Genomic DNA, 26,966 nt, shown 5'->3' on the forward strand with positions numbered 1-26,966 from the left:
AAAGTACAGGGTATCTAGAAAAAAAAAAAAGCATTACAATACTTGCAACAACAATAATTGCATAGAACAGTCTTTCAAAAACAAAAACACAGTGGTCTGGAGAAAAGATTTCAGATAAACGGGTTAAAAATTGGATTTCAACCCCTTTCCACCAGTAAGTACTCACTGAGACTATTGGGAATTTGAAACTACAGTATGCGGTGCTTATGAGAGCAGTTTTTACAGAAAGAGCGGTAATGTTACTCTCAGCAGCGAACGTGACGAGACGGACTCACACATCTGTACAGGAAGCAGCAGTAATGCCGGATAAAATCTAGATGCTATCAGTGTCCCAATTCAAATAATACAGGTCAGCTTCAGCACCTGAGCAGGCATGACCCCGCAGCCATGCTCAAGCTAGACAGTGACCCTGTTACTGATGTACCAGTGCTGCCCTGTATCATACACAGTGCTTCAGTCTCCGTAAAGAGGCACACGAGATCTATGCGAACAGCACTTCACATACAGTAATACGATAGGATACACTTTCATTTTTAATAAGTTTAAATTTGATCACCATCAAGAGACTTAATTAAATAAAGGCAAATGAAATATAATGAATATTTAACTTGAACTTTTTTTGGTCAATAAATTGTATTTTTTTATTGCAATTTCTCCAACTTGGGCCCACCATGCTGGGACCAACCCAGAGGGTCAGTTAGTAAAGCAGTCACTTATTGCATTTCAGAAGCATCTACTGCCTCTCTGCAGTGCAGTAAGATAAGGAAACAGTGTTGACGGTGCACACGCTAAAACCACATAAGGAAATGTACCGTTGAGAGTCCTCGAGAGGCTGTTTTCTTTTTAGACACACTAAGAGCTTGAGCCATTTATTACAGCACACCACCCATGATATTTCAATATGCAATATTTAGTTTATTCACCCCTTCAGGAGGCACTTAAAAAAAAACAAAAAAAAAAAAACAAATAGCTGAGCTTTACTCTACACCGACAAATCGTCTCCATTTCCTCTCTCCATCAGCTCAACAGGAACCCACAAGGATACCATAGAAGCTGCAAAACAAAAACATCTAAATTCTCAAGGCGTGCTCTTTTACGAAAGTAATCTTTCCTCCTATGTGATACAAAAAAATTTTATTTTCCCTCAGCTTAAAACCGGGGGATTTTTTTTTCCTGCCTGTACATATCAGTGTAGTTTATTCAAAGACAGACATAAAGGCAGCAGAACAATATCTAAAAAGCCAACACCACAATGAAATGCTTGGGTGAACAATAAATAGCTATGCAATTTATATGTTAAAAGGATTCTTGGATATATTTCAGTACGAAGAGTAAGGGTAACATCTTTGTTATTATTTGTGTACTCTTGTATAATAAAAGATACATAGTAAGATCTTTTCTATTTTAATATGCAGCTGCATCCCTGATAGCTTTGGACTATATATCTGAATTTCTCGATTATCACATTAGTGATGCAGAATTCACACTGATACATGTACATTCATGCAGTTTTTAAATAAACGATGACGGGCTCCGTTTTAAAACTAAGATTACAACGATGAGCTAACCTGATTGTTTGCCTAAAAAGCAGCCTGGAAATGTGTAATGCGAATGTCTAGAATAATACACACACAAAAAACAAATCACACATACAAAAGAGAGATTCTCTCTCCCCCCCAAAAAAAATAATTCTATTTTCCCCATAGGGACCCTTATGCCAAATAAAATACAACAATGACAAAGTGAAAAGAATAAAATCAGTCCCCGTGATAACAGAGGTGCATGCAAGAGAACACCCATTAAAATTAATGGCTTCATACTCCTTTTCTATTTCCAAATGAAGCAAAAGAAATGGTGGCAAACTCTCTCTGTCCTTGTCCGAAATTCTTCCATTTGCTGGGGAGTGTTCACAGTGCCAGTCACCAAGGGGGGGGGGGATTGCTTGTTTCGTCTTGGTTCAGCTGAGCTGCTTCAGAAAGAAGCACGTGTACAGTCTCGTCTAGGTCAGGAAGAAAGAAATCGAGCTCCAGAACCCCTGAGAGCAAGTCCAAGTCCTGCTCTGTGTGATTGAAATGTGATAACACAACATAGATACACAAATACACACTCCTGCACGCACGTGCACACACACACACACACACGTCTGACGCTTTCTGCCCCCCTGCAAGCGTTGTTGCAGAAATGTTGACACATACACGCACAGCCACAAACGAATGCTGATGATTGGATGGTTGTGCTCAGTGGGCGCCGTCATCCCAGCCACAATCGTTCTTCTGCTTAGCCAGTTTACGGACAAGTCTCTCAAGCTCCTTGCGAGACTTCTGCTCCTCCTCCAGAAACTGCTTCATCCACTTATTCTCCTGCCACACATTGTGTAAAATAACAAAGTTAAGATATATCAGAGCCTTTCAAGCATGCGTTTCACAATTTGAGGACATTTCAATTCAGTTCACTTCTTACTCGCTGCCAAACACCAAACCTTTCAATATTTTATTGAGGATATACGTCTAAATAGCGAGCAGTCAATTTTTGAACATGAGAGTCTCCTTCGTGCTTGAGTGTTTGCACTCATTTCTTTCATCTCGTCTGCTCTCGGTTTCACCATGTATGCGTAAAAGCCCCACCTCCCCACACATGGAGCAGAACTTCAGTTGGAAAAAACGAAATGATTTCATTACCAGAATTAAACGCTGAAAGTGACTGATTATATATGTCCAAATGACCAAACAAACTCAATCTGATACACAAAAGAGAAAAGCAATCAGGAAAGGAAACAGAGTGACTGCTTCCCCTAGACAACCTACATTCTTGCATTAGTGATCTCCAATCTCACTCACCTTTTTAAGCTCATGAACCTCATCCTTTAAAGCGTACACGGCATCAACCAGACTCCTGAAAAAAAAGGGTAGCATAGTGTTTGTGTCATACTTCAAGATATGATATGCACGCTTTAAACACCCTCTCCAACTCAAAGAAAGCTAATTATTTTGCACTTCAAACACATATCTATGTACATCTATACCCACACATATATGGTTGATAGACAGCATCTCAACAGGTTAAATGGGATTAACATCAAAACTCTGAATCTATCTGCAAAAAAAAGTACATCTGAATACACATAAAAAGAGTACTAAGCAATACTATTCTTACTTTTCCTCAATAACCGTCTGCCCGTTGCTCTTCATTTCCTCCACAATGATCTTCTCTTCCTCTGGCAGGAGCACCTGAGGAACACACTCTTTCCGTACCGCTGTATAAACACAAACACACACACACACACACACACACAAAATAATGATAAAGCTAAAATCATTAGAGCATAACTCTAAAAAGGCACTACAGACGCAATTCATCCACATCATTCTGCAAATACACACCCGTGGTGCTCTGATGCAGGCTGGCTCCCGTGCAATATGCCTCAATTACCCTCAGAATCTGAGCATCCTCCTCTAGAGCAACTGTACCTGTAAAAGCCAGAGATTGCCATTATTACACAGCACTCTGCTGAAATGAATGCAAATGACATTAGAGGTGTAAGGTACGAGGTTTGTTCTGTGTGTGCTCTTCTTCATTGTTCATTTTAAGATAAAGCAGCGCTGCAGAAGCCCCAAGTCTGCTCTAGTGATTTCTAAACCATATATGTTACATTATTTCTGAGCAACATCATTAAAAGAACATAACTTCCTGTTTAAAAGCTTGTTTTGAGCAATGCTTTACACCTCCCATTCCCTAATATAAAGCAAGACACTTACTTTTTCTCATGTGAATGTCATCATCAGAGGTCTTGCGCTCTTTCCTCCTATTTCCTGGCAAGAACCTCATAGGCCGTGGGCTCTTGCTGGTATCCTGGAGGTGGTCGACAATAAACTAAGTACATCTCTGTACACAAAATCCCTCCTCCTACACACACAGAGCAACACACTTCTGAAAGCCAGTGGTCCAAACCAACCAGAATGCAAGCTTAAAGGGATGTGCATCCCATGTGAATAAACATCAGTAAACACACATACACCACACACAGAAGTCCATCAACAAACACAGCAGCAAGCATGTGATGATGACCAAGACCAAATTAGCCAGTGATCTGTGTTAATATGTACCTTGCCTACCAGAGTTTTACAAAAAAAATAATAAATACTATGACTTATTTCATCACCTCTTTTTTTAATCTACATCTTTACCCACATCCCACTGCAGCAAAGGCAGAAGAAAAATACTTTCAATATAAAAGCTTTATCTGTGGTCTGCATCAATTAGAAAACCATGAGAAAGGATCTTATCTAAATGATTTAAACCATGTGGTTTTATGAGCTGCTGACTTTGGGGTCAAAATGATGGTTTCACTAAACACATGAAAAGTTGCGCTTTGATGACTAATTAACGTGTTAAAAACGATTCCTAAGTCACGGTGAGGGTGATGTACTTGTCCCATTACATACAGGTGCTGCAAAATGACTTAAGAACATCTTATGATGTCATTTGCCCCGTGTCCTTGGCTGGAACTGAAAAGTTGGTCGAACACGCAACTGGAAACAGTTGATTCATGGGACATCCCTAAACTTCGCTGAAACGATTTTCTCGTAAGAATCAGGAGGACGGAGTGACTCCTGATTGTCACCACCTGTCTTTTGAAACCACTGAAGAGGCCACAGGACTTACAATAATGCAGGTGCACGGTGTCAAGGTTGTTTCCCTATATTGGTTTTGTGTGCGGGGAAGTCATTTCCCAAAGTTGAAGGAAAGGTAGATTCAGGTGCTGTTCCATTAGCAACTCGGCAATTACTCAAGCGCGGAATGACCTCACACGTAAAAGGTTATGAAGTATATGTATAAGAAGCTATTTTGGCTAACGTGTTAAACGACTGCTTGATCTGACTGACTAAGCTGAGCTTTTCCGCTCATTTAGAAGTTGGTGTTTAAACTTGTGCACCTGTCTGGATCAAAAACAAAAAAAACACTATATCATTATGCATGAAGAACATAGTTTCCTTCCACCAGGTTTTCCATTAAATGAAATTGAACTTCAATGAAGTGGGATGTCATCTAAGCCATAAAAGCATACTTAGTCTGCTGATAATTTAAATGTGGAAACATATTCATGGCTGAATGACTGTAGAACTCAATATGCTCTGTGCCTACAAGTCCAAAAATAGCTTCCCTAGTACAATTTTCTTCTATTGCTCCTTCAGAGAAGGATTTCAAAAGATAGCTGATGCCGTACATGACGACTAGAAGACAAATAGCAGGTTTGCGGCACCACAGAAACAGGAAACTAACAGATGACAGCAAGAGAGGGGTGATGCAGAGAGAGCAATGACATGCTAGCTCAACACTGGAGATAACTAACACACACACACACACACACAAACACACACACACACACACACACACACACACACACACACACACACACACACACACACACACACACACACACACACAACCCCATCCCACCTTTCTGAGCCCACATCCTCCCACACACAGAGAATAGAAACACAGTGAGGTCTAACCTTACCTTCATGATATAAGACATCCTCTACAGAAGGCAGAATGGAGAAAGAGAGAAAGGGGAAAATGTGCATGAAAAATACAATGAGAGGAGGATGCGCTAGTGAGAGTTAACGATGAACATTTTTAAAAACCCGTCTGCCATTCACCTATTCTTCGTCTGTGCAGAATAGGGTGATTTTGGTTTCGTATAAAGAGAGACGTATAAAGAAAAGAGAAAACTGACAGAAAGCCAGCAATGCATTCAGGACATGTGCATGCAATCTCTATAAGATAAATAGACCCAGATGGCTGCAAGCATGCTGCTTGCTCCCGTCTTCAAGTTTGTTGTCAAGAAGGCATAAACACATATTTAAAATACAAGCTATTAAACAAGACACATGTTAGTTTGCAGATATCACATGTGATACACTGATATCTATTCAACACATTACCAGAGTCAAGTCTAACTGAAACTTTTAAAACTGCTGACTTGATACTTTTGTGAAAAGCGTACACCACCCACATAAGACCACACCGTAAACATCACATCGCTCATAGACAAGTAGCTCATAACCACTGATGCAGTCATCATTCTTAAATGCCAGGCACCCTTGGTGACCTTGCTGCCATTACTGGAAAATATTTCCTCAGAACAACACCTTGACTGACCATATTTCAGGAACAATTTCAGTAGTTTCAATTTTGTTCCCCTTCTTGCAACTAAAGCTAAAATGACGCTTTGAAAGGCCACTTTAGCTAACTCACACCCTGCACTGTTAATGTCACAGCCATTACCACATTTTCAGAGCCTGTGACCACATACCTTTAAGCTGTACGCTCCAAACCATATTTTGTTGCGCTGATGAACAGCATTAATGTGAGTTACTGCATAGCAATACCACAGTTCCTTCGATTAATGGTGTCAGTCTATAACCACTAAATGATTATTTAGAACAACATATTACCAAAATATAAGTTCACTATGTCTCAAAAAATGTAGTATTCAGATAAGACCGATCAACCACTTTATCCAATTGCAATAATCTTAGTAGGAGTCTCAATTCAGAAGAGAGTCCCACATCTCTTCTGGTCCATCAATTTTAAATTAATAATAAAAAAAACAACAGAGCTAAATTCCCAAATAACAGATGTGTATATGTTAACTAGTTGAATGAGAACAAAGAAGCAGCTCTTTGGAACACTTTAGTATTGCAACACCTCAGTACTTCCTGTGTCCGGTGACATTTGAGCCATAATTAGTGCTGACACTAGAGTGGAGGACAGGACGCTTTGATTTAACCCATATGATGCTTTACTAGTAAAATAATAAATAAATGAATGAATCTATAACTCTAAGTCAAGATAATACTCTGTCTTTTAAAACTAGCTGAAGTGAACCCAGTGCCTCCAAAAACAGCATCCGGTGAAGTGCACAGTAAAGCGAGGATTTCACACATGTTTGTAATCTCAAACAATTTTCTCCGTCCTATTAATTGTAGGAATTTTTCATAAAATGAAAGTTAACTTACAAACATGGACCATAACTCATACACGCACACCTCAACTTTGTGCTTCAAATTTAGTTTGTGCATCTGAAAAATGTAACATACCAGACAAAAATGGAGACTACTGAGCTCTCGTGTGTATAAGCCAAATGTTTATATTTAGTTTATTTAAAGTTCGTGTGCTTTATTTGTTTTTTAATATTTATTACGCGTCTAGTTTTTATGGCTCGAATTTCATTAGCATTTAGTGCGTGATGTAATGGGAGGCTTAAGCTAAAACACATCACTGTAAGACTTGACAAGTTACCAACAAACACGGATACAGCGGTGGGCAAGCAGAGGAAGGGGACTTCTGCTATTGGTACAGTTTTCTGGCAATGTATCGAATGACTGATACTAAGAGACTGGTGTGGGCTTGTTTGTGCAACTTTCTACCTCTTTGTAGCCCAGAGCAGCTGAAGGTTTGAGGGGAGGTGCGGGCCGCAGACAGCTGAGAGACCAGGGCTTGCTAATCTTTGGTGGTTCCAGGGGGCCACGACTGACGCTGCTGAAGCTGCCCTGGTGATGTGGGTGAGTGGTGGCGCTGATCATGCTCACTGGTTTACCATCTGCGTTCTGCATTGAACCAGACAAAAGGAAGCAAAGCAAATACTTGAGAATTACTGTGCATGTGTGGTGAAACATGAGTCTGCCGTTTGTCACTTTTTGGTTTTCACACCTGGGAACTGTGTAGGATTCACTTTTGGTACTGTTTTGAATTTATGTATACGTGTGTCTGTCTCTGTCCTAACCTTTGAAATGGTGCTGGCAGGGCTTCCACCTTTGGTAAAAGGTTGAAGGTGCTCTAGCCATTCCTGTAACTCCTGGGCACTGCTGCAGAACACTGTAATGCGATCAATCATGCTTCCTGCAGCAAATAAGACAACACGCAATAAATGAAGAGCTGCTTTCCTTCACAGGTGTTACATACAGCGTTTACATAGACTCATGATGGGCATGAATGTCCTCAGAACAATGAGAAAGGTTAAGTGACTCAGTGAAGCTCTAAGGAGAACTGCTGATTTACAAAGTCGCCAAGGTCGGGAGAAAGACTCAGACTGTCAGTCTCAGGTGGGGTCTTCAGGAACAGCCCAGGACCCACCAATGCTCAGGCCTGCCATGAACAGGGAACTCTTATATCGCCATGGACTGAAAGGGTGCCAACCTAGAAAAGAAACCGCTGCCTGGAAAAACCGACGTTTTTTCTGGGCAGCGACTACAATTTCCACTGCTACCCACATGAACAAGCCAAATGTCTTCTGGACCAAAGTTTTATGGTATGATGGGAAAACTATTGCATTATTCGGCCACAATGATAAGAGGTATGTACCAACTGTAGTTACCAACTGTCAAGCATGGTGGTGGTAGCATCAAGGTGCACTGAGAAACTTGGTAAAGGACATTTAACCAAATATTAGTAGGGGTGTATGTATATTTTTGCCCCTGTTCGGATTGGAGAAAATCTAAAATAAATTAAAAATTGTACAATTATTCTTTCTTTTAAAGTAATTAAAGGTTTATGCTAAATAATCATTCCACCCAGGATAAAGAACAGTTCACAGAAATCATCTAATGCCCCAAACGACCATGACATTCACGTCCATGATGAGTGTATGTAAACGTCTGACCACAACTATACGATTCATAAGACCAACGTATGTCACAGCCAGAGCAGTACCACCCATACTTTATATTTGAGCAATAATCAAAGCATGTTTTGAAAAGCCTTATGGTTCTAATACTGGAAGTCAAGCCACTGAAAATATGAGGTTTCACATTTACAAACAATCACATTTATAACATTTCACATCGTTATACAGAAAACAGCTTTCTTTAAAAAAAGAAAAAGAAGAGTGGAATAATGGATGGATGGATGCATTCCAGCTTTGGATGTATGGCTTTTTTAAAGGAAGCCAGACTGACTTCACCATTGGGCTAATTTTTTGTCACACGGACAAAAACCCTGCTTTGTACAAACACAATGAACTAATGAAAGCATGAATACTTTACAGGGGGAAAGTGTTGTCCTGAAACACTTCAAATGTTAAATGTTAAACAATTCAATGAATTGGTTGGTCAAATAGTTTATTATTATGTAAGAACAATATCACTGTCCTCTCAAATCTTTTTTTTCCCCCCTTTATTTTTGTCCTAAGATTTCAGATTTCAGAACAGGATAAGTGGAAGGAAATGGAGGGATGGCTGGTTGGATTTTAGATGCAAACCTGTGATGTCAAAGGCAAAGTGGGAAATGTCTCCTTCGTCCGCGTGCCTCGTTACTGTGGTACCTGTTAGAGGCAGTCTTCCCTGAATGGAGGAAAACCAAAGAGAGAGGAACACTCAAGTGTAAACAAACTAAAAGATGCAGTACTGTGTATGTCGTGACCAGAAAAAAAAAGGTTAATCAAGGAAAATCAGGACTGGATAACATTAGGGACAACTGACGTTTAATGAAACACATATGTAACATGTATATGTAAAGAAAATTTTGAAACTGAGCAACTTCAAATCTTTCTTCAATTTATTCTAAGATAGTATCTACTTCATGCTTTAGACAGTGTTTCCACAACTGATGGAATAGAATGAAAACGGAAAACCGTGCATATTTAGGATTTATATTTAATACTCTATTTATTTATTGCATAGGCTGCTGTTTGCAGCTGACTGAATACATTAAGTTTGACTAAACACTAAACCAGCCACAAGTTTGTGCGCGTTTTCAAAGCGTTTCTCTAGATGGGAGGTAAACGACATACCTGATAAATAAAGCCGCTCATCCGGGGACTGGCAGACAGCATTACTAACACATTCGGGAAAAGCATAAGGTAACGCTCCTCTTTTTCCTAAAAGAGAGACACAGTAATTATTTTTGCAAACCTATTGTGAAGGTTGGAAAATGCATTTTCAACAACAACATTGATCGGTTATGTTTTTTTTGGTGTTCTTTTTCTTGAGTTATTCAAGGTAAACCAAAGTGATTCATTGCACTTCTTTGCAAGAAGCAAGCCGTTTCAGGTTTCCCTCCTAATGTGACAAAAAAAAAAGTGAGCATATTTTAGCTCTGGTTGCAGCAGGCCAGTTTGGGAAAACACTTGCTTGTTATATGAATGGAAATTCAAATGAGCTATGAAACAAATATGGTAATTGTTATGCTGGTTGGAAAGCGGTTGGCAGTGATTAAAAAAAAAGGGGGGGTGAATCCAAATGTGTATCTTGGGCTTTCTTCCAACCACGGACTACGAATCGACCCCTACACAGAAACCACACATGAAAGAGGAGACGGCTTTTGGGTCTGCCTATGGCCTACTTAGGTTTCAGTTCTCATACTTGAGGGGGGTAATAATTTAGCAACAAAGGGGAACAGATTTCCGCACCTACAGTTCCTGAAAACTAGAAACTTAGTTTGTTTTAAAGATTGCTACACTGCTGGATCTCAACAGGAAAAGAGAAAAATGTACTACAGATAAATTATCTTTTAATTAACAACAACTATTTGTTGTTATGAGAGAGCTGTAAAGGAGCCAGGCAGCTTAATTAATTAACTGATATGATTTTTCTTAAATGCTACAAGGACTGGCTTTCAGAAATGGGAAAATACTACCAAACCTCTGATTGTACACATATTCTAAACTAACAAAAGGATATTTTGTATTTAGTATTATTGCGGCAGTTCCACTATAGTTTGGCTGAATGAGCTTTTTCTCATTTAGGAAAACCTCATATCTCTCACCTCACTGCAGCCATTTCTCACATGGACCAGGGACGTGTAGGCCACTTGACCAAGACTCTTCATGCTTTCTCCCTCCCAGCCCCGCACAGGTTCTGACAAGATCTGCAGCTCCAGGTTCTTGCGCTTCCGCAGATCCTGGCACTGTGTCTTAAGCACACAAGCACACACAAGCTTACAAAACTGTGCAACATGCTGGTGAAAATAAATCTGATATTTTTCTGGACCCTTTTTTCTTGCCTTTTATTACTACTGAGTAACAAGCAACAGGATAATCTCTCCCTCCTGTGGATATGGCTTTGAAAATGTAACCATTGCCATGTACGTAAAAGGCATAAAAACTAGCATGCAACATAAAGTAGTACATTTTTCAGGTGCTGTGCAGGGGTTCTCCCTGTTCAAGCAGAAAAAAGTGACACTGCAACATTATCACTTTCCACTGCACGTCAATCAAAAATTAGGGTTTTTTTTGTTTGTTTTTTTAAAGAGCACTGTAAATTAGCATAGCATTTCTAAAGTACCAGAGATCCTAACCACACTCAAAACACACAAAGAAACGTCAGACTTGCAAATTACAACGGAGAGTGATAAATGATGCCTTTTTTGTTTCCCCAGTTTCCTGTGTAGAAGAAACGAGTGAGTCACTTTATCTGCTCTTATGAGGAAGTCAAAGCAATACCGGGGAATTTGTGTCTCAGGGTGGCGTTCGCTCAGGTATAGTGCGGTTGCTCGTTTCTAATCCAGCTCTTTTAAGATGGCATTTCAGTTCCCACCCACCTTAGGAACAATACGATCACTCAACTTAAAGCAGAAAAAAAGGATCACTGCATTGTTTCTGGTTTTTTTCCCCTATCAGAGCTCTGTTTGATTATGAGGAATTGTGCTAAACTACACTGTCGAATGAAATGAAAACATGTAAACACGAAATTGAAAGCGTGATAACATTATTTACCAAGAGCGTCATTTCCACCATTAACTAGTTCCTTATTAGCGTGCGTATTAGCAGCACAATGGCTTTTATGCATCACCATTTTCCACAACTAGTAACCATTTTCCCTCAGTTACCATCCAAGTCCTGTTTAATAACAATATGTAAGGATAATAAGCTTTACTTTGTATAAGCCTCATTACAGAAGATTGCACTGTAACATAAGCAGTCACTCCCTATTATCTGCAGCTGATCCGTTTTTGTTCAAAAGAAACCACAAGTGTTAGTTTCCAAATAACTGTATCGAGCTTTTTTAAACTCAGAATACAGTTTTCATTATTTTATAAAACTGCCTACTCTTTACACCAAGATCCGACACTGAAGCACACAGCTACTGAAATGACTTCACCAATTATTCAGCTATTCTTAGTAAATGGATTACACCTTGAAAAAAACTGCAGATTTATGCATTTGTCATTAACTGCCTTAGCGAAACCTAAATTGGCGAATAACGTGCAGGCAAGACCTCACTATAATTACTACTGCTGGGCACTATTAACACTAGCACACTTAAGCAGTGGTCCCAACCCCTGGGCCACAGACTGGTAACGGTCCGTGAGTCGTTTGGTACCAGGTTGAGGCTCGGGTGTTAAATTGATGGTTTTCAGGGTTTTTTATCGTTTTTATCGTTAACTTGGTTTTCCTGGGTCTTTTCCCGTGTGTTATGAGTAAAATAATTTTTTGCTACCGGTACTGGTTTTATTTTGTTGTATTTATCCGCGACACCTTAAAGGCCGGTCCGTGAAAATATTGTCAGACATAAACCGGTCCGTGGCGCAAAAAAGGTTGGGGACCGCCACACTAAAGGATTAATGAGTGCTTTATAATGACTAAAAAGGTTGAAAATGTACTCATAAATCCTACAGTATATTAATTTCACTAAAACATACTATGATTGACTTAAATAGTTGATGTGCAATGTATGTCCAATGTGCTGTTAAATGTTAAGTATTGATGTATTGATGACAATTAATTACTATTCAAGATTATTATTCTGGGAAAAAAAATGACATTTTAATAAATATAATCCATATTATTAATTTTATGCAAAATGTATTTTTTTGGATAGTAAGGGTGGTATGGTAGCACGGTCCTGTAAGGAGGAAATCCAGGAGCTTCACAGTCTGTCATGACATTATCCAGGCTTCCTCTGCAAGTTCACTTCGATCCTTCTGACTTACCAAAAGGCTCCTAAACGCCGCTGTTGCCTTTACAATGTCAGTGTAGTCAGGGTGGGCTTCCTGCGGTGCAAATGAACATTACAGGTTTAAACATAACAGTCTTTATCCTAAAGGAATACAAGAGCACATACAGGTATACTGTGCAACACAAAGGGAATTCAAAGACTGAAGAAAATCATTTAATGCAAGTTGTTTAATTTATGAAAATACATAGTGTAACTTTAATAGTAGTTTAGCTTCTGTAAGTAAAGCAAGTGAATAAAACAGTAAAAAATATTGTATTTATACTTGTATATAATTTCAGTATGCTTTTTATATGTCTATGCTCTCTCCTTTACCTCCACATGTCTCTCTAGCTCCTGTAGCAGGGTAGGGTATTTTTCAAGCCTCATGAAGGGCTTACTGAGGCTGGTGGTCAGGGTCATGACTCCTCCAGTACTTGCTCCATGACTCTCCATGAACTTCTCAAGTTCCTCACTAAGAAAACACACACACACACACACACACACACACACACACACACACACACACACACACACACACACACACACACACACACACACACACACACACACACAATTTATTAATATATCTATCACACAAACACATAAGTGTTATCCAGGGAATGAAGGGTGGGGGGGGACCAAAACAAAAAAACAAAGATTACGGGTCACAAGAAAAAACAGCTTTTGAGTTTTTTGAGTCTAGATTGCATGCAAGCTGTAAGCCAGGTATTTATAAATTATTATATAAACCTTCATTTTTACTATATAATAAATTGTAAGATAAGCTTTTTCTTGCTGTGCTGAACTGCAAAACGTAGGAGTGAAATTTTGTATTTTTAATAACACAACGTTACCATATACAACACACATTAACCACATTATCAAAAGCTCTCACTTTCACAGAACTGTCCCACCAGTAAAATGAAACAAAGTGTGCAGAAAAGCTCAAAGAATTAGTCATTTTAACACAAATACATCCATGTTTCATTAAAGTGACAAATGACTCGACAGAGTTCAGAAATCTACACTAAACAGTGGAAACACTGCTGAGAAACAATAGGAGTGTCCTCATAAAACAACACCATGTGATAAGCTTTGAATATATTAATTGTCACGCTATTCAGTTGTTAACGAGATCAGCAACTCGATTGGAAATGCAAACGACAACCTCGGACAACAGCACCTCTTCCTGTTTCCTTAAATAAAGAAATAAAGAAATAAATATCAATAAAAGTTAAGCTATATTTTTGCCTGGTAACAGGTTTCTATATGCTACAATTTTTTGAGCTGTAGTAGTCATCATATATTTAGATTTTTTTTTTTAAATGTAATATTTGTATTATGTTCATGTTTTGTGATGGTATATTGATGAAATCAAAAGTAACAACATATTACCGCACACTGCCCTTTATTTGTTACAGCAAAGCGAGCCGATCGCACTGCAGAAAAACAGTAACCCAAGTGTATCACATTTGTGGTGCATGTGAGATTTTCACATGCACCATCTTTGATGGTCAAATATTTCACAGACAGTGCAAATCAGGTCAACATTGGTTTGGTGCAAATCTACGTCGTTAGCTGCAACATGATCGCTTCGAACGTGGTTTGAAGAGATCGTCATTCATGAGTTTCCGCGATCCAAAACATAAATCTGCAGCAGCACTAACTGGTACAAAAGGGTAAATGAGAATGTGACAAAAAAAGGCTCCTGCAACTGAAATGCAAATGTGCTTACTGTGAAAAGCGCTCTGTGCGCCTGTCCCCATAACCACAACGCTATACACAGTATCCTGTCAACAGTTGACTTCCTGTGTGTAATTCAACTTAATCTTCAGCTCGCAGTGCAGAAATAGACTAGACGCCTTAACATTACCCAAGGCGGTACTGTTTAAACTGCATCATGGAACTTTCATTATTATTACTATACACATAAGAGAAGCCCTTACTCAATAAGAACAATGAATTTTAGTAGCAACTGAACTCCCAGAAACATCAGGAGACAACACACACGTTTGACACAAACACTTCTTTACCTTTACTGACACCTTGTGGTTCAAAGTAAAACGGCATGAGATCATTAAAATGGTGCGCAGTGCCTCAGAAATTAAACATAAACCAACCACATATTATTTTCTCCCATATCATATTAACCCATATGGAAAAAAGAGGTGAAGGAGCTTTACTGTATCAAACTTCAACTTTAGAGTGCACTTCAAAGGTCAGTTTAAGACAGCACAGCATTCATATCCAAACAATGACAGATTATATTAAACCTAGGATATTCCCTTCTTTGACTGCAAAAACTACATAATTTGCTGGGCCTTGGAGATGTCAAACTATGCAGTACTTAAAGAAAAAAGGCAAAAGAAATAAAAACAACTGTCACCTGCAGAAATTTGTTTAGTTTTCCCCAGGAAAGTATTTCATTCACCTTTAGGTCAACTTTTGGCTTTTTAAATGGGGTTTCATGGGATATATTATTGTCTAAGGAATGCCACTAACATTTATTAAAAATGCAATACAATGTTTAGCTAAAATAATCAAAATTCAATCATTGGAGAGGATTGGTTACAAATCTTCACCACTGGTTTCTTTTCGCTTTGAAATTAAAAGGCGAGACTTCTCTCTGGCATGTCTCTACATGGCTGACTCTGGTGTTTTGTGTGCAGGGGGGCTGACCTGTGGTCGGTGAGGATGCAGACAGCTGAAGGGTGGCTGGAACAGTAAGCCAGGTACAAAGCCTTGATCTGACACATTAGGTTTAGATAGCAGGCCGCCACTCGCTGCTGTCCCTCTGGGACCCTGCAAAGTCAGAGAAACAGAGCCAAAGTCAGAGAGGTGAAAAGAGCGGGGGAAAAAGCAGGATCGTTGTTAAAGAAAAGAGAGACACAGAAACAAAAGATGGCACAATAAATAAAATAAAAGAAGTGAGCATCTGTTTTTTTCCCTAATTTTGTTTAATTTTAGCGATAGCTCTCCAGGCTTTCAGAAATTATGTCAAGGTGTTTCTTTGGACACTGGCTGTTTTTCCACTCAGAGGCAACTAACTCAAAGATTGAACCAGCATCGTCTCTACGACACAGACAGCTTGGTAAATAACAAGTTAAAATGCTATTTTATCGACTAGCAGCCTGTCACAAGCACACTTCACTTGTTCTAGTTTCTTGCTGAATCTATGAAAAATACCAAAGATGATGGAGTTGATACACATAAAATAGCATTTTTACAACAACAGGGCAATTCCCAAAGAGCTACAGTATTAGCTGAAAACTTGGTATATCTCAGCATAGTGTACAGTGTGTCCTTATGAAATTAGAGGAAACTGTACTCTTGAATGACAAAAGAAGTGTTTAAAAAAAAAACAAAAAAAAAAACCCACACACAAACATCTACAGAACATGAACTGAATCTGAAAACCATGTCCTTAAGAAACGGGAAAAAATCCGACAAAGACCTGACAACATCTGGGAGATACACCTGGACCTTCAGTTGAGAAGAGTGGCTATCAAGTAGCAATTTTTAAGAAAGGGAAACGAGCAGAAAGGTCTGAGGTATACCAAATTCCACAAGAACTGAACTGAAAATCAGTGACAACAGGTCTGAAGGAATCCAAATTTGAAATTTTTGGTTGAAATTGTCCTTATTTACAAAGGAAAGACACAACAGTGAGTGTCCAGAGCCATATGTAAATCATGGCGGACGCTCGGCCATGGTTTAGCTTCATTCCTTGAGCATTACCCCAAATGCATCGCCAGCTGTCATCTTTTCTGTCCTCTTTATAGAGCAACATCCAAAGAAGAGCCTCGAATCTCCTCCAAGAAGCCTGGAGAACTATTCCTAAAGACTACTTTCCACATTTCAGTGTATCACCACCTCTATCTTCTGTTTTTGCAGTAAATTATAAACAAATTAGAGGTGGTTTAAGTCTGTAAATATAAGATTAAAGCATTAAGCCCAACTTCTTTCATTAGAAATATTTCAGAAGTGTTTGGACTGCACAATCTATGCGGCTCTAAAACTTCTTCACCACCAGTGCATAAACAAATCAAAAGGAATTTTTCAAATATGTGTGTGCAATAAGTAGCTGTGACCCATTTCAAACACTTTATCAGCTCAGTTTCAAGATGATATTTGTACCAGAAAGAAAGAAATAGGAAGAGATGTCTGGGAGGAAGGAAGTGATTGCAAAAATATTATCAAGTATGGTTCGTTTTGGAGAACAAGTATAGAATTTGTGCAGCGTAAGGAATGAGATGAAACTTTTAACTAGTAATGTTTTACAGATGTGTTTCGCTATGTTTTACAGAACAATCACAGGAGTAGGGTCCATTGTGGTCCAAATGTTGCTCTTTACTAAGAGTGGTGTAAAAGTAGTTAAATGTAACCAATGAACGACTTTTTCACATGTCTACATCCAGAATTACTTACTTAGTACATTCCTCCAAAGCCAAACAAAGTCCCTGCTGGAAGCTATTGATATCCTCCAGATTTCCACACAAGGTGGCACTGTCTGCACTGCTGAGCCTAAACACAGAAGTTATTTTAGAATTCACTGCAATTTCGACAAATTCAAAAATACTGGCACACATGTAAACATTTCTGACATTAAGCACAGTTGTAATAAATGCATGCAGCTTTTTATCCTATCATGATCCTGTCACATGTGCTGTTTTATTGCCCTTACTTGTCACTGGATTGCAGGGGTCGTAGGTAACAGTTCAACACTGTTTGTAATTCTTTGAGAAACTCTCGCTCGTGTTCTAAGATGTCCTGTACCACCTGGAGAAGCAGCACAGTGAGCAGAATATTTAACATCTCACACACACACACACACGAAATCAACGACACAGATATTAAAAAACTAAACAAACTAAAACCTAAAGAAAGTCTGACTGGCAGTATTCAAAAAAACGCACAAAGTTGAAGCTGAATCCCATAACCTTCCAGATCTTAATTTATTCTGGTGAAGTAAATCACTTTCGATCAATGATTAACATCCGTCAGCACCAAGAAAATGTACATTCTGACTTTAACTCCATTAAACATCTAAGGTACAACATTTACTATTCCCAAATATTAAGATAAGCTCTGCATAAAATACCTTTTAACCAAAGTCTTACAAAGAAAGCGAACTCATTGTCCTGCATAGCTCCTACTTACCACACTGTAGTAGTTCTTAGTCAGCTGAGTTCCTTTAGGTGACAATGGTTTTTCTATAGAGAGAAAAGCAATAAGGATTTTTAAGCTTCATAGAATTACTTGATTATAACCATCAAAAAAGATATTAAATGCATTTATATATTTTGAGGGGAAGAAGGGGGAAATAATTATATACGTCCTATTAAAAAAAAGAAGTTGCCATTAAATACTTAAATACATAAACTACAACCTCTTTGTCTAACTTCCAAGACAGATTTTTCCCCCTCACATATCCATATTTATTCTAAGATGCAAATCATATCAAATACTTTGTGGTTATATATTGTCAGCTTTTGTGTAACTGCACTATTCTATCACAGTGTTTCTGAAAAAAGAAAAATAACAATGCCAATACAATACCATCAGGACACTTTCAGATATGCCAAATATGGTCATAATCTCAACTTCTCTTCCTGCACTATAGTGCTGAATGGCCAGAAAAGTGCGTTTGCAGAAGAATATGGTGAAACGGTTGATCTTTTGGATATAACATTTCATTTCTCGTTATTATTTTAGCACAAGATATTTGTGTAAAATGTTCTGATAGTTAACATATGAATCAATTTATCTTTGAGTCTAAGTAAATGTTAAGGCTAACTTTGAAAGAAAAAAAAAAGAAGTTTAGCAGAATGGGATGACTGGCAACGAAAAAGAAGGTGACAGCTGTCTACAGCAAGGAAGTGTAACACAGCACTAAATGCAAATTACAGAAACCAAGAAAAATTTAATTTTTGCATTTTGTCCCAAAATAAACTCATAACACCATTATACGGCTACATCTCTGGAAACAGTAATTTCACGGTCCAGACAGAGCAGCGAAACTCACCACAGGGTTTGATCTCACGGACGTAGTTACTTGGAAACCAGCCCGTTTTGCCGTTGAGCGTGCCCTCCCACCATCCTCCCTCCTCCTGGCGTGTCACAAGGATCACTTCACCTTTATTGAATGACAGCTCATCCTCATTGTTCTGCTTGAAGTTGAAGCGAGCCTTTACCATCAGCTGCCCACCTCCACCGTTCTCAGACATTTCCTGTTGAGAAAGGTCGTCACAGCCCGAAGACATCCAAATGCATCAGCAGGTTTCGATTATACGTTTCAGGTACCTGACAAATGGCTGGTTTGTTTTCAAACAATTCAGTTGTCATTTCAAAATTTGTCTTAAAAAATTTAATCAAGAAATCTACGGCTCTAATTTTATATTTCTGCGTTTTGTGATTATTGTTAAAATTGTACCATTAGCAGCCAAGGACACAGCCACACAGCCACAGAATGAATCAAGTACATCTGCCAATACAATGATTCATCTACACTTCATGGTAGGCATTAATAAAAATATACACTCTGACTAAACTCATACGCCGATGTAGCGATGTTGCTTGCAGTTAGTTTAAACCAGTTACAAGCCTTCAAATACCTTTATGAGTGTGCCTGTCCCCACACCCCTCCTCTGCGACTGACTGGTCAAGATGCGCTTGATACATAACACGCTTGCTGACTGTGACTGTGTCTGGCAGGAGGTTATTTCGCCAGGAGGTAATAGTACAATCCAACCACAAATGTGGGCAGAGAAATGGACAATGAGAATACTACTAATACTTTTTAAAGTAACCACCTAACTAAATAATGCAAAACAAACGGACAATTAGCTACATGTAAAGTAAATGTATAATGAAATTTCCACACCATCTTTATTTTCTCTCTTTATGCAATTATTTCTTCAGTATGATGGGTGCAGTCATCTGTGCTAAACATCCACTATGAGCTGCAAACAATATATTTGTATAAATAACAGATTAAAAAAAAGTGAGACTGTACCACTGATTTGGATTGTCTCCGTAGAGAGCCTTTGGATTTGGCAGAAGACAGCGTGTGTGAAGACGCCTGACTAGGAGAGGGGGTACCGGACTGAGGACATCTTTCAGCAGCACAATCTACAAGCACACACACAGGAAATACAAAGCCTCATACGTCAGTTACCTTTATGTTTAAAATTATGACTCTCTCGTGCACACAGTTCATGCAGGTACACATACTTCCATGGGCTGTCAGCCTGATGATAATTCAAGAGCATGGCCCATCGCTTTGTGCAGCCCCAGGACATTGAACGCACACGGTCCACAAATTTAGAGTTTCTCACAGAATAATGTGATTTAGCCAAAACTGACACACTGTTCCAAAAAAAGATCAAGCAGCTGAAAAATCACAAAGCAACTTAAAAAAAACAAAAACAAATGTACGTATATCCAAGTGGGCATTCAGTCCAGCAAATATGTCTGTTTGAAGAGAAAATCAAGCTCAAGTTTATGTTGCTGACACCGAACCCCTCTAGGCTGTCATCGCTGAGCCACTGCAGCAGAGGAACTGTGATTTAGGGTCAGTAGCTGCCAGTTGTCCCACAGCATGACTGCAGCTCTAGAAATGGGCTGACCGAGGTATCAATTTTGTTGTCAGTATTGACTTGAAAAGTGACACATGGTGGTACTGCAAACCTCTTCTAAGCTAACAAGCAGAAACACTTACTGAAGACTGCCTATCAAATGCCAACTGGATGCTAGCCAAATCCACCATCTAATCTTTTAGGAAAAAAATCAGAGAAGAATGGAAAATAAAGTGAGGGGACTATTTAGCCTTTGTAACCTCAAATTCAGATCAAATAAAGAGTTCAGCTTTGAGGCTATAAAACTGGCAAGCGCTTAAGTGCACTTTCACTAGCAGGAAGAAAATGTGACGCTTTTTACGTAAACTGCATAACATCTTTTGAAGGGAAAAGGCTACCGATTCACTATTATTTTCCATATGCAAATATGTCCGGGTGCCACACACTAAAGCCTAAGAAATATGAGGAAAATGGCACTGAAGGCAGTGGCAGGTGGGGCTCATGGAGTCTGCATGCCACTCGTCACACACAGAGAAGCCTAACAAGCCCGTCTGTCAGCTAAGCTCTGTGGCTGCCACTGTTACTTCAGTATGCATCCAATATTCAAAGCAGTTAATCTAAACAAACACAAACTCTGGGCACAGGAACACAAACGACAGGAGCTGACCTCAGAAGAGGACATAAAGCAATAATACAGAGGACCACTTGTATTCAATATCAACTAAATAATCAACTTCAAGTCAAGCTCAAATACAAAGATGGAAGAACAGCTGCTGAGCATTGCTAGCCTGTAAAACATTTGCATATCAATTACATCTGAGCACTGAGAGACGCTTCTGTTCCACATTTTACAGAGTGGCATGCATCCTGCTTTTGTTTAAGTGCATTCAAGACTCTGGTCGTCCAAAAAGAAACTCCTTGAAAGTGTTAATATTCTACCAAAGGAAGGTAGGGGTTGGGGATGGTCACGAGAAATGAACAAAGCATCTGATTTTTCCAGGTGAACAATAATGTGATCAAGGCCAAAAGCCTAAAAGAGTCAGCCACACAAAAAAAGTTGTTCTTGACACAACAAGTACCGCTCAAGCTTCAACCTGTTCAGCATGTATGATCTTTTCTGCACTGCGGAAGTAGGTGAAGTTGGGCCAGGAGCCTCTGCTCTATTCCTAAAATATTCTGTAATTCTGAGACACCGGCATCGCTTCATCACTGGGAACAACGATGATGTCCAAGTAACATCTGCCTTAGGTGGTTATAATCCCCACATGACCACTTTTTGAACCTAATGTCAACTATGAAATCAAGGATCGCCTCAAAATTTGTATTTTTTTGCCAAAAGATACTTTGCAACAACTGATGTAAAATTACCTCGTCTGAAAGTATCAGAAAATAAATGATTTCAGAAAACCTTCATATCCTTAAACCACCTTGTTTTTGCAACATTCATGACTGCGTGGAACAGCGTTCTCGACGGACCACGGTGAAGCCACAATGAGTCCGAAACTTAACGGTAAAAAAAATGCATTTACATCACAGGGCAGCAAATTAGCAGCACAATGTACTGACTTTGTTCATGAACTAACTGACAAAATAATCGAGCTAGTGCAGGCTGAATGCCTCTGTCCTGAACAATCATCAAACTGTAGCTGAGAATAAGGTTGAGGGTCTTTGGGGACTGGAAAAAGCTGAATAGGACACAACATGTCCTCAAGCTGTTGGCGCTGAGAAGTAAAGGGAACGACTTAAGTAGAAAAACATCTTTGTAACACAATGGAGAAAAGAAAGTGGCTTTCTCGAGTGAACAATTTTTTCATCACTATGTATGTATGTATGTATGTATGTACGTATGTATGTCCTCAAACCACTATGCTGAATAACTTGATATAACAAATTACAGACAGCAAATTCACATCAATTCACAGAGAACAAAATCAAATAAGCCAAATGAAGTTGAAGGAAATGGCCCAAAACTTGATGATGGTGCAGTTGTGTTAACTGTATTTAAGTGTATCAGTTCAGACGCATTACTATAAAAACAAAACAAAACAAAAAAAGACTGGACATTAACACATGCATGTTCTCAATGACATGTGTAACAAAGCATACAGAGGTGGCAGACTTGTTCTAAAAGTTGCTGACTGAATAATTCTAAGGTTCGCCGACAGCTGTTAGCCGGATACTGAAGCGAGATTGTTATTAACTCGTCAGTCGCCCCAAACAGGGACTCTTGAGTAAAGTAATTAGCCCCAAATTGCTGTAGGAATGCTGCAATGCGCACTACTTTGTGCTGTGTCCTTACTGAAGAAATGCACTTGAGGAAGGGATGCATGTGTGTCTGAAAGCAACACTACAGTACTCAGTTACATAAGAAAACAGAAAAAAAGAGAGCAGGGTGTTTTTTGGGGGGGTGTATTAGGCCAAGGATTCACATGAGTAAATATGGCACACAGCGTGACACAAACACAAACTGTCACGCCAGCTGCCCACCTATACTACAACCAATCATAATATCGAAGGGCTCCGTGGATACAACTGGTAAATTAAGGCAGAAGAACACCAGTCTCATCAGGACACATATACAAGACATGACATCTTACCGGACTACTTTTCACATAAAGCTACACGTGCTTTCGCTTCATTATCTCAGCTCCATTATTATAGGAATTATTTAAATCAAGTGACAATAGAGTGTACCGAAAAAGCATCCAATTCTTTCTTTTCATAACATTAGAAGAATTTATGTAGACTAATGGCCCTTTTATGCTGTCAGTGAGGATGAAACATTAACAATCTCCAACATTCAAGATCAGAAAGAAGGTAAATTCTTACCTTGTGTTGCAAAGTTGACTGCCAGCAAAGTATTTAGGACCTTGCCAAAATTGTCACCAGTGTATAACCACTCTGGTTCAAACACCTGGATGGAAAATTTCAAAAGGTCAAAATTAGATCTTTTCTTCCCCTTCCCCCTCTGATTAAATAGATCTGAGTAGGAATGCTTTTTTAGTGCATACATCCACAGCTAGAGAGACAGAGACACTCACTCCAGGTTATTGCACAAACAATGGAAAGAGACACACATAATGAAATGCACACAGGGATTTGAATAAGCCTCTAACAAGACAGAGAAAAACTGACATGTTGAGTATGACCCATATTCTGTGTCTTAGCGGTTTGTAATAAAACAGGCAGCGTTGCAGGCACACACAGATGCTCACTCGCACACTGCTGCTCGGTCAGTCTCAGCCAGCTATCTTCTTTCCTCCAGTGGATAAGGTTTCACATTTTAAATAAAACATCTTAAATATAGTGTTTGAGTAGTATAACCTGCATCATGAGTCGTGTACAACATCTTTAAGTGTGATCATTACATCGCTTAATGTGGGACGAGCCTTAGGGTCGATGTAACTAACAAGACTTGCGCTACAAGTTGAAAAAAACATAAGGAAAAAACATAACATTACCTTTACAAATACTGGCTTTACATCACCAAAAGCAAAACAAACCGTTGGTCATCACGATAACTGTTGCCAGCATTCACAAAAGTTTTGGCAGGGGTCGGTAGTTTCAGTGAAAATGTATTTATGAGCGTAAAAATCAGAGCAAATAAATCTTCACGTAGAGTTAATAACACAGAACAAATATTGGAGAGCCCCAACAGTAATTGATGCTTCCTCTTTCTGCATCTCGGAGCAGAAGTGAAAGCAGAATTACTGCTTTCTCCAGTCACAGGACAAACAGGCATTATCAGCTATAGCAAAAAGGGATGAAAAGTCCTCTTAACATGATCACATCACTGACCAAAGGATGGGCGAGGTTTGCCATAATGCCACACAGACATCCCCTGGCTGCTACATTTAATAGCGCCTCTCCAAAAACTTCTGCCCATGAGCTACTGGCTGACTGCAAAAGGTCTAATTATGGGCTAGGGCACAGTTGGTGGATAAAAGCAAAGGGGACCTCCCAGACATAACAAGCCAGCTGGGCAGACCTACTGAACCACTTGACTTTGCAGTCAGCCAGCCTTGCTGACTCAATTGGCCATTTTAAAGAAACCAAGCGTTGTAATTCAAGACCAAAAAATATTATTTTTAAAGCTGGAAGAGACATTAACGTCCAGTGTGGTGGTAACAAACAGGCTGGTACAGAGACAGAGTAACCGCCCAACATCTGGAAAAGATACACCACTTTTCAATATTAGGGAATGCACTGAGCGAAACAGCACTGCTTTGGGGATTTTTGACCTGCAGCAAAACTAACCATTAAGTCACGAGTGCATGCAGGAGAAAATTTATTAACAAGGAAGTAAATGCTGTTCAAAACTAAGTTGTACCAGTTTGAAAACAGACAGTGAAGTCATGCGGGCCAGCACTTCACTTCCTGACTGATTAGTGGGAGTGAGTGACAGCATGTCTGTTTATATGTCTCACTCCACATGGACGTGAGGGGAAAGCATATGCCAGCAGGGTAAGCAGATCACAACACAAGCAAGAGTGTGTTCACATCTTGCAGTAGACAGGAGATAACGGCAGAGTGAGCTCAGTGTATTTCAACAAAACATGCCTCTGAATATAAAACTTGACAGACCACACATTGAGATAACTTACCTCCACTTTCAAGGACGAGCATCCTTTTAAAAACTCCTTGATGTTGGAAATGCAGTCTGCTTCAGTTCTCGGGTCCTGGCAATACTGAGTACACGAAATAAATATATAAACACATACCTCGGCTTAGTATGTCAAAGAGGCATCTGACACACTTATCAAACGCTCAAGGCCAAAGCTACAAATCACTTCGGTACACACTGAGCCCCGCAGTAAGTAAGAGAGATGCCGCAATCCGACTGTGGCAACCTAAAGTTAAGAAAATAACTGTAGATTCTTCCTGCGTCTCCTTCATGCATATATAACCATTACCACCACAAAACCGCCGTCAAAATAGCCTTACTCAAGCAACTTCCGCTCATTTTTACAGTTTCAAAATAAAATCCCCACCGACGAAAAAAAAGCTGACGTTTGTATTTTTTTAAGCAAACTTCTAACAGTTCCCGTGAGACCAATGTAGTACTGCCACAGAGAATGTATGTAAAACTAGGGTGATCGGTCTGCCATACAAAGGAGAAGTTACTACTTCCGATTTTGTTTCGGGCTCGCGTTGTCGCCGCTTTGCGCTTTTTTTTCTTTTCTTTTTTTTTCTTCAAAGGGGAGGTCGCACCGGGAAGAGCAGCCGCTCAGGAGGAAGTGACGAACTGTCTTTGCAACTGTTATTTATCACTATCAACTTTGCCATCTATAACAGTGAACACAAGTTGTGATAAAATCTATCACCTTTAAAAAAGGACACAAACAGTGTGGCGAAACTCTCCGTTTGTTCTGGACAGTACGGCCTATGTGCAATGTTTAGCGCACACTTGCTACTCAATTTGCCCTGTTTTGGTGGGTGTCCACACTGACTCGCACCTCTCAAGAATGCGGAACATTTCTGTCGCTTCACAGGAAACCATATCGTGTATTCACAAGTCTGAAACTCTCTAACTGTTGTTGTCGTTTTTGAGGCGACACCTATCGCACAAAACGGTCACAGACGGCTGTTCAAACTTCATGGTTCGAGTTCAGTGAGCTACAAAATCGCAAAGGCCTGCTGGAGGGAGAAGTTCTCGTCGGTATCACTTTAATCAAACCCCTCCCTTCTTTTCACCGTCGACGGATCTTTTGGCATTTGTTGACTCGAGTTAGCTTAAATCAATAACTCACCTTGGGAGTGAAGCCAGGTACGAGGCGCTCCGAGAGCTTGCACAGGACGACTCCATCCTTGAGCGAGGTTTTCAAAAACTCCTCCGGATCCGCTATGTTCTTTTTAGGCGAGCTAAGCACTCCTAATGATATCAACCACGTTACAGTCTGCTCCTCTGGATTCATAGCTCCACGAAATGACCATTGCCTAAGCCTGCATTACTTTAATTTAAAAAAGAAAAAAGCTGGCGTCCTGTTCCGTATCAATATGCAACTCACATCCGCACTTCTGCTAGAAGTTTAAAAAAAAAAAGAGGCGGAGGGGGAACGACGACGCTGTGTTTCTACACGCAAAACTGATGATCACCCCTACTGGCAAATAGGCACCTCAACAATAGTTTTTTTCCCGTCTTCCCCCTCTGCAAAGTAGCACATGCTAGTAGAGGGCAATCATATTACATACTGAAATGCTGCAAGGCTCAGAAAACCGATATATGCAAATTGCATACTGATAACTCAGAAGAGGCAACTATTTAAGTCTAATATAATAAAGAGTAATAACTTCAACATAATTGGGTCAAATTTTTTTCAAATATGGAAAATGGGTCATCTGCCACAGGAAGCCTTATATGGGGGAAAATGTGATATTTGCAATGAGTGTCTTGGCTAAAAAAAAAAAAAAAAAAGTTTAGTCATGGCCAAAATCTTAAATTTCAGGACAA

General features: G+C 39.4%; 1 protein-coding gene across 2 annotated transcripts; it reads right to left on the minus strand.

Annotated features, from left to right (window-relative positions):
• Window positions 1-26,888, minus strand: arhgef6 (Rac/Cdc42 guanine nucleotide exchange factor (GEF) 6). 2 transcript variants are annotated; one of them, XM_005913211.3, is made up of 22 exons: window positions 26,266-26,888; window positions 25,120-25,203; window positions 23,345-23,429; window positions 19,954-20,069; window positions 18,964-19,168; window positions 18,099-18,151; window positions 17,623-17,717; window positions 17,367-17,462; window positions 15,618-15,740; window positions 13,272-13,410; window positions 12,934-12,993; window positions 10,768-10,914; window positions 9,794-9,880; window positions 9,263-9,344; window positions 7,790-7,905; window positions 7,434-7,613; window positions 5,519-5,539; window positions 3,756-3,849; window positions 3,381-3,467; window positions 3,154-3,253; window positions 2,838-2,892; window positions 1-2,360 (listed from the first exon to the last, which is right to left on the minus strand). In XM_005913211.3, the coding sequence occupies exons 1-22, from the start codon at window positions 26,428-26,430 to the stop codon at window positions 2,238-2,240; spliced, it is 2,313 nt and encodes a 770-aa protein (XP_005913273.1). In that variant the 5' UTR covers window positions 26,431-26,888; the 3' UTR covers window positions 1-2,237. The 2 variants fall into 2 exon arrangements, with proteins under 2 accessions (XP_005913273.1, XP_014189673.1); XM_014334187.2 differs by lacking the exon at window positions 5,519-5,539.
• Window positions 26,889-26,966: the final 78 nt, after the last annotated feature.

This window comes from Haplochromis burtoni, unplaced genomic scaffold (assembly GCF_018398535.1).
Source record: "Haplochromis burtoni strain Fernald_Lab_line unplaced genomic scaffold, NCSU_Asbu1 Contig_4, whole genome shotgun sequence".
Taxonomy (NCBI): domain Eukaryota; kingdom Metazoa; phylum Chordata; class Actinopteri; order Cichliformes; family Cichlidae; genus Haplochromis; species Haplochromis burtoni.